The sequence below is a fragment of the Mya arenaria genome, chromosome 6 (genome assembly GCF_026914265.1).
Source record: "Mya arenaria isolate MELC-2E11 chromosome 6, ASM2691426v1".
NCBI classification, from domain to species: Eukaryota; Metazoa; Mollusca; class Bivalvia; order Myida; family Myidae; genus Mya; species Mya arenaria.
The window spans coordinates 69189525-69206998 of record NC_069127.1 but is presented as its reverse complement, the minus strand read 5'-3'; the positions used below and the strand labels follow the sequence as shown (position 1 = coordinate 69206998).

At 33.3% G+C, this 17474-nt stretch overlaps 1 protein-coding gene across 5 annotated transcripts in view; it reads left to right on the top strand.

Annotated features, from left to right (window-relative positions):
• LOC128238584 (uncharacterized) overlaps positions 1-17474 on the top strand; it is a 62227-nt gene that overhangs the window by 4792 nt on the left and 39961 nt on the right. Inside the window, exon 1 of one of the 5 annotated variants that reach the window (XM_052954652.1) lies at positions 10895-10920. The exons of the other annotated variants lie outside the window; for them this stretch is intronic. Coding sequence (XP_052810612.1) covers positions 10917-10920 — 4 coding nt within the window. The 5' untranslated portion in view covers positions 10895-10916. Of the gene's footprint in view, positions 1-10894; positions 10921-17474 lie in introns of those variants that run through there. 5 annotated transcript variants of the gene reach the window in all.

Sequence of the window (17474 nt, the reverse complement as noted above, 5' to 3'; positions counted from 1 at the left end):
CTCTAATCTTTTCACATCAAAGTTAAAGTTCAGCACAAGTCCACATAATTATATTGTGAAATAATGATACGATGGCATCGCATAAGAAATCGGTGCTCAGACGGTAGTGTGGCGGTTTAAAGGCGACAAGAGGACATAAACCCATATGTCGGCCCGTCTTAAAAGTAGCTGTCGAACCGATATAGTTTGTGATATCGGGTTGTTAAGTTGACAAGTTGTTAAGTTGACATATTATAATGTTTAACACCATTATACATGGCACTAATGTTTAACGAAGCTAGGTCTAAGTTCCAACTTAAAATTTGAATGAGAAAAAACGGTGTTTGAACGATAACTTATGCCAGGGTCAAATAAATTAAGTTTCACATGCTCGAGACCATTGAATACACATCATATTAAAAATACCTTACAAACTGCCTTTTTTAAGATAGGTAATGGCCCCGTTTAATTTAGAATTTGCCAACATTTGTTGTAGGGACTCTGACTGAAGGCAGATACATTAAATTGTACTGTAGATATACGTGATCAGAACACTTAAAGTTACTAATTATACAATCTACCAATGTTTGCTGGGGGTATAAACCTTTTTTCAAACTAATTTGGTTAACATTCCGATGGGGAAATGGATTGTGGGAGTATTCGCCAGTCCGTAGACAGCAGAAAACATAACAAGTATAACAAGTAGATAATCAGTGTTTATCTTAACTAAGTAGAACGCTTTATCATGCTTTTATTTATAAATAATACGACAGTGGTTTATATTATATATGGTTTAGATACCCACATTCAGAGTACCTTCGCACTCACTTTATCTCACCCAAGTTGCATGTTGTCAATTGTAGGCAATTAATTTGCAGCTCATTGTTAATATTTCAAAATGAAAGTTTTACACTAGCGGATACAGGAGGGTATAGAAGCAGGGATAGAAAATCCAAAATGTAGTGTCATCGATGGGCCGCTGACACTATTAAAACTTTGATATACATTAATGATCAGAACTCTAGATACAGGTGAAGTTTACATCTTGTATAGAAATGTTATGAATAATAATATAACTACTTTCCCTATAGCAAACGTTGTCATGCTTGTACGCGTACATGAATATTTTCGATCATTCATGCCGCACATTGAATTTACCATAAACGAGTTCATATCACTTTAACTATGTTTTTTAACAAGTTTTACAGCATAGACATAGAAAAGAGTGTTCAATCTTTGTTTCGACACTGTTTCAATTATAAATTTTTGAACGTTCGATAAACGAATGTTAGCTACTAAGTCGATGAACAGTATCAGCTGTTTATTTTTTTTTAATTCTAAATCTCAAGGAAACAGTTTTTTGCATGAAGTTTCGTTAAAGAGAATATCATATCGTCCATAGCAATCGTTCCTTGGACCAATTTAACATGTTCGATAGCACGATGGAAGTGATTCATGCGGTAACAGCTTGTCTACAATAACAAGTTTAAAGAGTGCAAACGACTTTTAAACTCATTTGCAACTTGTATGTGCACGTAAAGCTACAGGTACACGTACACGTATGGCGCAACCCTCGTAGCTAGGCGTTTATCCAAATGTTGATTGTACACTCAAATAGAGCAAGCGCCATTTTTTTTATCAAAATCATTCATACATGTATATATGAAAACAATTTAAATAATAACAATTATGAGATTATATTTAAAACACGGAATGCCTTAATACATTGTTGAGGCTAATTATGTACATACGATCATAACATGGACAACACGAATTTAGGCCAGCGTTATTTTAACTATATGATTTATATAGATTAATCTGAATGAATGTATGCAATACAAAGTCAAGTTATATCTTATTAAGTTCTTAGCAAAAAGAGCACCTGTTTCATCTCTTTCATTTTATTTTTTATATTTAGAAAAGAACCATGTGCCTTCCAATATAGACGTTTCAAATTTGGAAAAATAAGTAGCTGGTCGATTAATTTACTATATGAGACGGTTAAACCGAAATATTGATAACTCTGGATATTAAATTCAGAACCTAAACACTCTTTCTGTATTATTTTGATCAATAACTATGGTTCTTGAGCATATTTAAGTATCAATCTTAGAGAAAAGGGTTTAAAACAAATTTCTTTTTTTACGGGCTAAACACTATACAACCCAAAGTTTGACAAGAGAATGTCAATAATTGACGGATTTTGACAGTTAAAAGCTGTAATAGTCCTTTCGGCAAAATAAAAGCCGCAAACCTTTGAACAACCATTTTTTTATGAATTGAATCAATTAAAGCTTACTGAAATGCATCAATGTCATGATTGTCCTTTTTCTAGTCATTCATATATATTCTATATTCATATCTAGTCTCGAACAAATAGCACAATAAAGAAAGGGAAAAACACACACAAATCTGAAAAACGCTGAAAGTCTCTGGTTTTAAATGCTGAGTTTGGCACAAAATGAAAAAGGCAGCCTTTTGCAAAATCTTAATGTTGCTCACTTATAGAACATTTGCAATAAATGTCACACGTATAAAAATGTACACACACAAAAGTCATACAGAGATGATAAACATCTTCTTGAGATTGCTTGACCTATGCAGAATATAGCTTTTTGGCACGTCAGAATAGGCAAATAACATAACAGGAATGTTTTACACATACTAAAACTACATTCTAATACTGTGAAAATATGCATAATGCCTGTAAACAATCATTTGAAGCATACACAACTCTACAATTATATAATTAATAGTTGGATAGATACTGCAAAAGTTCAGGAATAAAAACATTTAAAGATCAAGTTAATGAAATATATTATCTTTTGAACATTCTGCGATGAGGTTTTTTTTAGTTTCTGACCATTTCAGTTCCAAGGCGGTCACTAACAGTCCTTGATAAACACACCTAGTTTTAATATATACACTGTGTTGTTTGTAAGTTTTGTGCTGTAGATTTTTGTTTGAAATATTTTGTTTTTGTCTTCTATGTCTTTGGCGATTACCCTGTGCCTTTCAACGGGGCTTATGTTTAAACTTTTGGCCTTTGAGCTTGTTTCTGTAGCTTTTCATATTAATATTCAACATTAAAGTCCTTTTATTGACTACAAAGAAGCCTCGTTTTGGTAAGTCTAAGCCACACATGCCTGGAATCTATTCTTAATTAGTCATTATAGTACTTCCTCTTGAAGCGGTATGTATTTCTGGTCAGGACCATTCTTTGATCAGCATAACATCTTGTCATTGATAGTGCCTCTGTATCATAAGCAACAAGTCTGGTTATAGAACAAAATAACAATACATTTGTGTTTTTACAGGGTTTTCGAGTGCTATAAGGTGTATGGAGGCAAAACGCAATAATCTTAATGTAACTGGAAAACTGTTTTCCTGATTTTCCTTGAGAAAGTCTAAGTAATTCAATGCAAAAGAGTGAATGCATTAATGATTGGAATGAAAGGTATATATTCTTTTCAGACAAAGACTATTAAGTGTTTTTGTGTGATTGTTAAGGTAAATGTTGTTCTATAAGCTAAAATAAAATAGACACTACATAAATCATCATTCTATATTATATATGTAACTGATCATAGAATATACAGTTATTGAAAGTGCTCGCATAAACAGTAAACAATATATAACTAAATAGATTCACATAACCGACCAATGATAGTTATCAGATAAAAATTGCATTATATCAAAGCATATCAAATAAACGGTATGAAACAAAATCATTGTGAATAAAACCAACAGACTGAAAGAAACGTTGGTCGTTTGAACGAGATATATATGTCATTTTAGCGCGATGCAAAAAAGAGATGTACAGGGTTAACGCAGTCTTTATAGTGTCTTTAAGGGACTGGACACCAGATGGTCCCATAATAGGCCAACACAGTCTTTACTCAAAATAAGCCTTAAAGTGTCAATGCATGTTAGTATGAGGAAGATCATTGGATATGATAAAAATCAAATAAACACATCAATCATTTTGCTGTCTCTGCCGAATTTCCCCGTTTAACAATTGCGCATAATGGTTCCTAGTTAAAAGAAGCGTGGGCTTTATATCCGAACCCCATGCCGGTCGTGTTATCGTTTCACGTACTTTACTTCAATAAGCGTTGAAACAACCCGCTGTCATTTTCAGTAGAGGAAGCTTCTTTCCAAATAAATTAATAATCAATTACTTAACCGATGTTAATCTAAGGACTCTGTGTCTACACTCTTTTTCGCAGCAGTAATTCGCTTCCTTGTATTATTTGTTTTTCCGGGAAGCCATGCAGTGTGTACATTTAGCATTCGAAAGACACGTGATGAGTAAGGATTGGTCGCATTTTCTCCAGTTTCTGCATTATGAATGCAGAAGGGCACGCGAGCAAATTCCATGGAGCACAAAAACGCTTCTTGGACATTTGCTCGCTTGCCTTACTTAAATTACTGGAATATTTTACATTTCAGATAATTATTCATTTCGATCAAACACAATAAGTATCTTATTAAATTAGGTATTTGTTCTTATAGAAGGGTAACCGACAACATACGTTTATATATCAGAATAGCTGATTTTTGCAAAGTCATATATCATTAGTTAAGTTATGTAGCACTAATCCAATCGTAGTGCAATATTGAAACAAACAATAACGTCATAAGGCCTTGCGTGTTATACAACATAACCGTCAGGTTTAATCTATATAAAGGACTGGTCAAATGCAAATATATACAGACGCTTTACTGCAGAAATGCTCAAATCCAATAGAACATAAAAATTAAAGTGTGTATGGTTTTCGGACGTTAACTATTTCTGACAAAATGTTTATAAATTTTCTTAAAAAGGTGTTTCGATGAATCTCCATTTCTTATGATTGAATTTGATACTTTAATTATTTTTTGTTCATAAATAGTAAGTCATATAATGAACAGTTTTGTCTGAAAAATATAATTATGTAACTTTTTTAAAAAAAAAATTCCAAAATATCTAACATTATATTTCAGTTTATTAAAATATGGTTATATTTAAGTTTACCGAAACTGAAACATCACTGCTTAAATTTTACATTACGTGTATTTGAAGGAAGTGTTAGGTAAGTAAAGACAAAATATATGATGATATTGAGGCTAAGATTTCATAATGACGGGAAGTGAAGCATGATATCAATTCATATTCGTGTTAAAAGCCGAAAATACAGAATTTATATGATTCCAGTAACAATTTTGTTTGTTTCTTTGTTATGGATAATAAAGAAACATCTAAGATCAATAGGAAAGTTGTAAAGTCTGTGCAAGCTTCAGTTCCGTGCAAATTTCATTTCCAAATTGACTGTTTACCAATATTCAGTATTTAAAATGGTATATTTAACGTTTTTTCAAGTCATTATTTACCAGTTTTTTCCCTTCGCAAGAGGGTTTATTAGGATCTATTTATTACCATGTTTCAATTTAAGTCTCCAGAAAACATTTTGAAAGCGGATTGACAAAAGGCATTATTTAACATGCCTGTTGGTGCCCATTAAAACACCCATCAATTTATTTTCTTGTTCAATATCAAAAAATGTAAACCGTTCTGAATATCCCTTAAGTTCGATAAAAAGTGTGCAAAATTTCATTACAACAGCGTGAAACGCGGATGAATACATTTAAATCTCATTTCATAAATAAGTTGTTTCAGTTTTGTCAGAGGCAATACAAAAACGAAAACTCGTCTCCAAGCCCGTATTATTCCTATGTTTTATTCTATATTTACATATTTAGACATACCTTCTTCACAATCTTGCTCTTTAAAGTATAAAGATAAACATGCACTATTTTCAGCTTTAATTGTTTGTGACAACAATTCATAACAACAGATACGTTCCCATTTTGACTAAGGAATACCAATGCTGTACTTATCTAAAAAATTATATTCGTTTTTTTATCCACTTTTCGAAAAGTATTGATACACATAATGTACATATGAGTCATTCGAACAATATTTGATCAATTTTAGACCGATGCTATACTATTTAACATTAAATAGGACATTTTAAAGGCTCATTCGCTCTTTGAATAGTACAAACACACGACACATTAACAGTTTAACCATGATTTTTATATGCAGCAGAAATATTATTTCAGGGGAATGCGGACTTACCTTATTCATGCCATAATGTCACTTAGAACTTTTTCGCATTCAACCCTCGAGGTAGTGTATGGTTTTGGAAACTAAACGCAAATTATGCATACTGACAGGTCAAAATAAGTCCGGCTGATAGAAAGAAACAACGTTCTTATCTAAGTATAGTCTGTTTGAACATTTGACAGTGGGATTTGGTTTAACGAATGCACCAGCCGCATTTCCTAGGATTGTCAATCTTAATTTACTTTAGGGGAATGCATTGGAAAAAAAGCCTTTTTGAATGACCTCTTGGTGTTGGAAAAAATTTCGAAGGCCATTTGCATAATCGAGCAGAGACAATGTAGTCACTATATTTTAACTCTTCTCCACTTCAAAATTGAACTCTTCCTCCATTACAATGTGCTGTGCAATTCAATACTTAAATGAGCAGTGATAATGCAACAATTGTTTTATTACCTGATTATATAGACTAAGTTTTGTTCAAACACGAAATTGTCAATCTCGGACACATCTTCAAATCGCGACATTGTTTGTTTGCGTCTGATATTGATTTGTTTACGTGTTGTAAAATTACAAAACCAAAACAGGATATTTACGAGTTTAAACAGAATGCAGTTTATTTTTTAGAATCTCTAGTAAAACCCATGACGTACATATGACGTAGCCTCACGCGCGGGTAACAGTTTATACTGTTTACTTGTTAACAGTTCAAAATATTGAAATGTTGATTACTATTTGTAAAACAGTCGAAAATACTGACTTACATTTGTATAGGGCATCTGGTAATAAAGGTGTTTGTTTTCATTTCAATCAATGGTAAATCTATTCTCTCTCAAATCGGTGTTTGCTTTATAGTTACATTCTAAATCACGTGTTACATTTAAAAGACATTTCCCAGCTAGCACGCATATTGATGAAGGCCAGTAGTCGGCATATCAGTTCACCATCGCGATGTCGGGCCGTTTTTGTATTAAACAAACATAACTTTGTAATCAAACATGGCAGTTCGATGTCTTTTAACTATCAGCAAAGGAATCTTGTATGTAAAAGAAGAGATATAACAACTTTATTTATTAGACGGGGGTTCGATGTTGTGCCAATAGTATACAAGGGAGACTACTGTTGAAGCGTTATTGCGGTCTGCCACTTCTGTTGTCTCGCGCTTGTTTAACAACTATTATCTCCCTTATGTTAAATGTTGTCATTATTTTACGAAATGTATTTCGTAAATTAAGTTAATTCCCTCGTCTGGTGCGCATTTTTTGGTCTATAATGTCCGCTTAAGTAACTTTTTCATAATATTTCAAACGTCAAGAGAGTGTTTGTTGTATATGTAACACATATTACATTTAAAATATTTTTACACTTATTCATGACATTATGTTGTCACTTTGTCTCAATGTTAAAACATCAATGTTATTTCAATTTTGAAACATTAAACTTATTTCAATCTTAGAGTCAACGTTGTAATCACAAAGTCCACTCAATTATATTGTGAAATGATGAGAATAATACAATGATAAAGCTGTGGATAGTCGGTTATGTAGCGGTTTAATGGCTGCAAGAGGACATAAACCCATATCTGGTCGACGTAAATAGCCATTGCAAATTTGTGGCGGTCCCATGTTGGCCAGCTTTAAAATCATTTGTAGGCCGATATAACTTGTGATACCGGGTTGATGTCGGGACGATGTGTGAATGCTAGCTAGGATGGATTGATTCGTTTTACTTTGTATTTCATTGTAATACTGCCACAAAACAAAGTTTGCAAAAGTTGTCGGTTGGTCGGTCGTTCGATTTTGTCTAGAAGCTTACTCATATAAGGGTCGATCGATTAAGATAATATTTGCTACACATGCTTAACATTTTAGAACACGGGACAGGTTGAATTGGGGTTACATACCACCATTTTCGACGTAGCTACGACTATATTTGGCTACAAACCACTCATTTTCAAAATAGAATGAATTATGCTTATATAAAACTTAAAACTTGCCAGAAATACGATGTTCGAACAATAACTAATGAACAGGTTAACGTATTTAAACCATATGTGGAAACAATTTAAAGGAATAAACTACTGGTGAAGTTTGGCTACAAGCCACCGATCCTTTACGAAGTAATGTCTACTTTTTGCAACTTATAATATGCTCAACACCATAAACTACAGATCATGTTAAACATTTCTTACAAACTGCCAGTTTTAAGGTGGGCAAGATGGTGTGTGGGAGTTTTCGTCAGTCCTTAGACAGCATCAGTTATAACAACTAGAACATCAGTATGTGTATTTATTTGGACTAATTAGAACGCTTTGTCATGCTTCATTCTTTAATTACACGGCCTCTAATAATGAACAACTGGTTTATATTTTGAACTCTGTGTTCTAGATATCCACATTTAGACAACCTATGCAATCATTTTATCTCACCCAAGTTGAATATGTGTCATATATTATAATACAATTGTAGGCGATTGATTTGCAGCTCATGTTTTACAAATACAAATGAAATTATTACAATAGCGGATATAGGAGGGTAAAGAAGCAGGGATAGGGACTGAACATTTCCAAATTGTAAAGTCGATTTTATTGAAGAAAGCCTTGAGTAATCTTTATACAAATAGTAACACTAATTAAGGTAATCAAATAAAACCTCCAATATCACCAAATGGTCATGTCGTGTATGTTGCGGGGAATAGGCATTGTCCCCGATTTACACCCCATGTCATGGATGGGCCACTTACATAATGTTTATGCAAACACTTTAATATAATTCAATAAATAAAAATGCAGATAATGATTAAATATTTATACTATATAGGAATGCGATGAATAATAACAAAACTACTTTCCTTATATCAGAAATTGCCATGCCTTTACGTCTACATCAATATACTCGATCATTCATGCGACACATTTTATTTGCCATTAACGAGTTCATATCATTAAAAGTACGTGTATTTATAACTTTTACAGATAAGTTATTTCAAAATAATAATCTCTCTGTTGTCGTTACTTTTATAGTCACAATGTGTGCTCTTCCGGTACATAAGCACTTGCGCAATTTGGTTTTCTTTGCTTTAAATCTATTTGATGGTAGCTTGAAAAAGAGTGTTTTAAATAAGTTTAATCTCTGTTTTCGACACGGGTTTGTTTCACTTTTAAATTTTGGAACGTTCGAGTTGCAACCTTTAGCTATGTGGCAGATATGAAATATTAAAATCGTTAATCACTAAACTGATACAACATATATAAAACTTATCATAGTTTATATCTCTTGAGATTATTCAACCTTTTACCGAATAAACGTTCACATAACTTGTAAATTTAAATTGCTACATCTTAACTAAGTCTATTTCAAATTTCAACATGTACATCTGAAATAAGTGCATTTCAAGCTAACCCCTACTTACGAACTCTATTATTATTGCTACACATGCGACCTTGTCACCTGCGCTAAAGTCACTGGTATCAACTTTATAAACTAGATGCATTGTAAAGACCTGCAACAGGTTGACCATTAGACTCCGACGATCTTTATGCACGCAACAAACTGAATAGTTCAGATTCCAATGGTGTCGATAGATCAGAGTTCTAATGCAGACTAACTACTCCAGTAATATACCTTGCCTGATATACCTAACGGTGATCGCATTTGGACACTGCCTGAGGGACATCACATATTTACCCTCGGTTTACAAACAGACTTATTACTACAATCTGATTCCACATAATCATTAGACCATCGAGTGACAAAGTTAAATACAATCTTTTTTGCAAACCTAACAACACAACTAACGTTTTTCAGTTGTTATCATAAAGTACTTCTGCCAACGCATTCAGGGCGTCGACAAATGACGTCAGCGTGCACCAACGTCAGCTAGTGTAGTATTTCGAATGTTGAGATAAGAAGCCAAACAAAAACAAGGCTAACAAAACTTACTCTGTCCGTTCGCAAAGCTTTATTCTTAATGCGTGTGATTAATCATGTTTCCAACGCTTAATCATTTGACTTTCAGCCAATCGCTTGACTCCTTAATCAAATGACAAAGAGCCGTACCCCGTCTTATAATGAATGATTGTCGCAAACAATGTCTGGGCACGATTGTATGTTCTAAACGGCGATGTACGTGATTTCATCCAAGTTATTGGATTAAAGCAGGTCTTGAATCATACACGTACGCGAGTTCAGAAGTTTAAACATGTAGTTGTCAGCTTAACCACAAGGGCCGTCGAATATCGGATTTGGTTGTTCGGTTTACTATTTACATGATCAAACTGTTTTAGATTTAATATCATCTCCAAAATAAACAATAGCCATGGTTAAATTTAATAATTTGGCAGTGCTGTTTTATATAGAAAGACTTAAATTCGGTGATTTTTGACATCAGACCCCTTCTTATATGAAATATATTTTTGACGCTGCAACGTATAAATGAATAGCTTTTCACCTATTATTTGGTAGAGGTAATTCTTGAATAATCCACATGCTAGTTTAGAAGTTCAACCATGAAACTCTCAACACTCATTTATTTTTGAACAACAAAGGCCGTCGAATATCCGATTTGGTGGTTCTGGTTAATTTTTACTTGATCAAACTATGACAAACCCCTACTTAAATGAAATATAGTTTTGACGCTGCAAATAATTAATGAATAGTTTTTCATTTACATTTTCTTGAAATGTGTAACACTTGTTACCGATAATTATTTGTTTTGAAATATCGACAATAAAACGCGTTGTCGCCTGAATAACTTTGCGAAGTGTAGTACTGAATTCATTAATCAACCAGGAAGTTTATTAAACTAATCACTCACACGGAAAGGCATTACAATGGGTAAATGTTTTATTTTCAATATTTAAATTAAAAACAGTTTAAATACGATTATGAAACTTGTTATTTTTGAAACAATATTGTAGATTGTTTTGTATGAAGTGTTGAAATCACTTTAAAAATCACATAAAGTTATATTTAGCTTTAGAAGAATAAATTATCTCAGTTTCGGTTTCGGAAATTCGACAGGTAAGATTACTCTTATTTATTGCGTCTTGAATTAGACAGGCAATATGGATATGCTCGTATTGCTATGGCTTTTTTGTTATTTGACTCATTAAACAGATTGCTTGGTAGATGACAATTTAACATATAATAAATTGGAAATTGATAAGAAGTCTAATAATAGGCAGTGGTATGACGCATTGCTGAAGTACCTGTCGTGATATTTATACAATGCTTTTTATGTATACTCCTCAAAATTAGTTAAAGACCACATTAAAAACTAATATATCTCAATTGGGTTATTACGTTATTCGTTACATTTTAGTTTATCGAGCACATGTAATGTTATTCATAACGTTTGCCAGCGGCTTAAATTATATATGAAATTGAGCCCATCGACCAGCCAATCGTCCACATTAATTGGATTACAGTAAATTTGTGTGTTGTTGCGAAACCACTAAAAGCTTTAATTGAAATTAACGGGAGAACATAACTCATGCGAGTAGCAATAAGCCTGTTTTATGCAAACCGAAAACTGAACAAAAGTGTTTAAAGGTTAACTAAGGAGGAGAGCCCAATCCGTAACCAAAACAATTACACTGCTAGTGTGTGTACTTAAATGCATGGTAGGTCGCTGCTAACTGCCCTAAAGCGACATTAACCCGAACATGCAGTAGAAAAACATGCAAAGCACTTCAACAATTGGACCTGTTGTATAACGCCTAAGCTAAACCCTCTATTTTTAACCAGTTGAGAATATAATGATCAATAAATATATTGTCCGTGAATAAATTCATTAATTATGCATGATCTTAAATTAAGACCTTTTCGCATTTATGAAAGATTTCATAAAATAATGGGTCATAAACCAGTTAGAGTTCATGAACCATTGATAGTCCATGAACATGTATATAATGAGTGGAAAAGTTCATGAACACACTGCATGGAATAAACGTTCAGTGTTCATGAACCAGTAAGAGTTCATGAGTCAGTGAGTGTTCATAAACACAAAGTGCATTATATTTATTAACAAAACAGTTAATGAAGCACACACTGTCCGTTAACATTGTTAACACTATTTAAAAAAACGTTCAATCTATGAGAGTGCAGGTTTAAGACATACCTTTAGGGAAAAAGACAACCGAGTTTGAAATGATTTGAGTTACTTTTTTCTTAAGATCGTTTAACTTAAGGTCACCAAAAAATAAACGTATATATAAAACAAAACCATCTTTGTAAATGACCCAAATCAAAGCATGAACTTGTGCATTGATTATTTAACGTTATGATAGTGTGTAACTTCTTGTTAGAACAGTTTTGCATTTAATTTAATTCGGATATTAATACATTGAGAGAATCATAAAGGTAGTTATTTCAATACTTAGTATTCATTAAACCGTATAAAACACGTGATTTTAAATATAGAAAGGAAGAAAAACAGCGAAATTAATAGAGTTTTGACTTTTGATCTAAACAAACGTAGTTTTTGTTGGCTTTCGTAAAGGAAAAAATAACACGTTTTGTTTCCCTATATACACAATAGAAAAATAAATTTTACAACGGTAAGATATTAAGGAATACTAAACTTTCATTTTAGTTTGTAAGGTACACTTTATAATGAGTTTGGGATTATTCCTATTTTGACTAGTATTTATTGAACAAAATAACTGTGTTATGGTTTGACTTTTAAATTGACCCTGAGGTTTGACCGTTTTACTGACATATTGAAACATTGATGCTAGTTTAATACTGTCGAACATTATAAAATCATAGTTAATGGATGACAACATTAAACAGTGATTGAAAAGGGAAAAGATTGAGTCAAACTTTCGTTAATTTTGTTAAAAGTCCAAACGAACGCACGCACGCACACGTACACGCACACACGCACACGCAATATGTGTATGCTATATTCGCATGCGAATATCTTAAACCTTTAATTTATTGCAAGAGATGAAGTCTATTTATACTGTTGACTACGGCAATAAAAATCTTCGAAAATAAACGGACGAGCTCAATGCCCACGTTATCATGTAACTATAACTACCGAATGTTGTATTTGCATATCAACAATATGTCAAATAAATGCCGAAAACTACTTAACATGTACAATGTTCAAGGAGAACCACTGTTTTAAATTTAAACTTATAATAATTGACGTTAATTGACATTAATCCAACTGTTCATACGAAAAGACGCGTTTATAATTTCGACCTGTATTTTATCATCGATAAGTATGTGATAAGAGTGGGGTTTATAGAAACAACGCATAACATACTTGACTCATAACCTCAGATGATCAATATCACAGTGTTATCAGGGACTTAGTGAACAGACATATCACTCGGAACTGTTCGAAGTAACTTGTACAACACTCACTTTTCTCAAGAAGCCTTTAAATAGGTAAAAGTGTTTCAATAAAAATATGTTAATAAGTAAACATTTTTTTGTTTGTTATTGAAAAATGTTATTTACTTATACTGGTTTAATTGCCATATAATAATTTTACCAGCTTTTTTAAAGACTCAGTTAATATGGCAAACCTTTCTTGCTACATTAAATATTCAAATGCATTACAGAGAAACTGTTCAAACAACAGTTTAGTCACATGATATTTCATCGGCAGGTTTCATTGTTTCGGTTTTGAACGTTTGCAATAAAATAGATATTCGTTTAGACTCTACGTTGGTAATCACGTCTTACATTTGATATTAACTATGGAAAAACTCTAACTGCAATGACAATTGTATACTATTTTACAGATGTTTATCTGGAACAATACTTCTTTCCTTTCTTTTAATTTGACATGGCAATTTCAGATTGTTTGTAAGATGAGCTTTTAGCAATAAATCAGAAAATGATACGGACCCAGGGCAGTGAGTGATACATCCAATATCAGACTCGTATACTACGTTACCTTTGAATGAATTCATTATGAGCAAATTCGCTCCAACTTGATTTATTCGTTCGCAGGTGATTTCGTTTTCGTTGAGTACTTGAAAAATGAAGTTTAATAAATCACAGAAAATTACATTAAATTCAAAGATCGTTTGTTTATTTTAGTATCAGTTCGTATTTTATTTCACTCGTTGTCACAGAAAATCACAAAAGTATTCCTCATATATCGGATATCATTGTCCTCAATATCATGTTTACTATAATACTGCCCTTTTTCCAAGATAAACCTAATATAATGATGACACACATTTCTTTACGTAAAAAATGACCCCGATTCGGTTTTCAAAATGGCATTACTGGCTCTCGAAAAGTTGGAAAATTGGCCCAAAGTTTTGATTGTTTGTCGCTGTTGGCGTTATCGTCGGCGTCACAATTATTTCTGATCAAATCGATTTCGTGTAGAGTCTTTTAACAAAGCATGCAAATTGGTAATATACAGTTGATAAACCTTTTTAGATATTGAGGGCAATAGGGCAAGGTCAAAGTTGACTCTTACTTGCTGCAGCAGTGGAGAATGTCGTGAAACTTCACGATTTTGGAATACGATAATTGTTGAAATATATGTACGAGTTTTAAAGACTGTTGTAGTAGTTATATTTACTACAAATATTATCATTATATTGAAATCTTATTTGTAATAGCTGACATCTTGCATTATACAAATAACATTATTCATTTGTTAATATCCCTTCCAGGGCCTCAAAGTTATTGCATAAGTGCTCTAAGTCTAACACGTGCAAGCACGATTAGCCTTGGATTACATATGTGTCAACATTTGATTGGTTGATATTGATACATAAGTCTTTAAACTCCTTTGTCAGTAAACTGTTTCATTCTCCGTTACTTTTGGCGGCAAATAACTTTATGTAAGCATGCTCCGTTCAGATATTGGCGGGAAAATACTTACATAAGGTATGCCACGTGTTTCATGCTTTTTATGCTTTCTTTGTTCTAAGCCATATTGGCGGGAACTTAGCTTAGTATAAATAGGCTGAATGTTATATTATTGGAAGAGCTAAAAAATGAAAGGTGTATTAACATGAAATGTGTTATTGAAAGTTATAACGGAGTATTAAAACGGAGTAATTGTTAAAAGTGTAAACTGCTTGAGGAAAAAGAAAAAGTGGTAAAATAAAAATGTTAAAATTAAAAGTTGTTCTGTTATCAATGTGTCGTAGAGTAGTTGTTTAATTATTCTTCGCCACATTGAAATGGTCCCGCGAACCGGATGTTTAGAAGAAGTGTTTTAAAAGTGTGTTGTGTTTTTGTGTAGCGCCTTGTTGTGACACAGTGTAATTTCAAAATGGCGACAGTTGCATCCACCAAAGGAGTGAGGACAAGGTATAGGAATACTTTGGACAAGGAACTTAGAGTCGCAAAGGATTAACTGAAACAAGACGTGAGTAGATTTGAATTATCTGACATGCTTAAACAGATTCAAAAATCAAAATATTTGTTGAAAACATATTCCGAAAAGTTAATGCTCCAAGTTGACAAGCTGTCTCAGATATTAGATGAAGATGAAGCAGATTTTCTAGAAAAGGCTTTAGATGAAGATTGCCAATTAAATTTCTTAGTTGAAGATTGTTTAATAGAGCTGGACCAGTTTAATGAAAGCCTGTGTCCTAGTGATGTTCGAGCTGCCTCTCAAGATGAACCTTCAAATGCAACAAGGCTTGTAGATATTCAAGAATCAATGAAAGATCTGATGCGTACACAAATAGACCAACAACTGGAACTTTTAAAGAATTTAGACCGTAAAGGGAAAGTGAACCCAAACTCAGTGAAACTTCCAAAAATAGAATTATACATGTTTTATGGAAACAAGTTACAGTGGCGTGAGTTTTGGGATGTCTTTGAATGCACCGTGCATAAGAATTCTAATTTATCCAACGTGGAGAAATTCAGCTATCTTCAAACCAAACTTGGAGGTGAAGCAAAACGTGCCGTTGCTGGATTGGCAAGGTCAAACGAAAACTATGAGATTGCATTGAGACTCCTTCGTGAGAGATACGGAAATCAACAAGAAATTGTAGATTTACATTACAAAGCTCTGATGAACGTACATTCTCCTTTGAATAAGGTGGAGAGCCTTAGAAGTTTCATAGACACCACAGAAAAACACCTCAGAAGCTTAGAGGTACTTGGAGAAAATGTCAATCAACACGTGTTTGTGTCTATGATTCGAACCAAGTTGCCGGAGGAAGTACTACGTCAACTCGAGTTCAACAAAGAAGCAAAGGCTGAATGGACACTAACGAAGTTGAGAGAACAGTTGAAAAACTATGTTGTTGCTTGTGAAAGAGCAGATAAGAAAAAAGTAGAGTATCAAAGTGTTACAAAAGTGAACCCTCTAAGCCATGTGAATGGATTTAAACCACCTTACCGTTATCCTCCTACTACTGGTGGGAATCGATATTCCAACACAGTAATGAAACAAAGTTCAGCTGAGTCATTGTTTGCTAGTGAAAAAGCACAAAGAGTGAAATCTGAAAATAAACCATATGTGTGTAAATATTGTTCAAGGTCACATTGGAGCGACGAGTGCACAGAATATAGAACAGTAGACGAGAGAAAGAGAAAAATCAAAGGTTGTTGCTTCAAATGTTTGAAATCTGGACATATGGCCAATGAGTGTAAAACAAGTAAAGCGTGCGTGTACTGTGGTGAATTCAATCAACATCATAGAAGCCTATGCCTCAAGAAGTTCTCTACAAAAGGTGCTTCAACAAAAACCAACGTCAATCTTACTGAAGAGGTAGGAGCTTGTGTAGAGGACATGACAAATTCTGGAGAGAATGTTATGGTTTCTGTCGGAGAAAAAGTGTTCATGCAAACTGCAACAACAGAAGTGAAAAAAGATCTTACAAACACAGATTATGTCAAAACAAGAATTCTTCTAGACTGTGGCTCTCAACGAACTTACATAACCAAGTCTTTAGCAGATAAGCTCGGTTTAAAGCCAAAGAAAACTGAAGAATTAAAAGTTGTTACATTTGGTAGCACTCATTCAAAGAACATCAAAACAGAGTTGACTACATTGTATTTGAAGTTGAAGAATGGACAGTACATTGAAATCAAAGCAAACATTGTCCCAGTGATCAGTGGTAACATTCAAAGGAAAACACTTAACATTAAAGTCATGAGTGACTTAGATCACTTAGTGAACAGTGTGGAACTGGCAGATACTATTCCGAGGAATTGTGAAATGGCAAATGTGGAACTTCTTCTGGGTAATGACTATTACCTGGATATTGTACTTTCTCAGAAGTTGGAAGTGACACCAGGACTGTATTTGTTAAGTTCAAAACTTGGTTGGATCCTAGCTGGACGTACCACCTCTAAAGAAACAGACGACAGTGTACCAAATATGTTAATTCTAACACATGGATCTACGTTCACAAAAACCAATGTGTCGATAGTGTTCTTGAAAG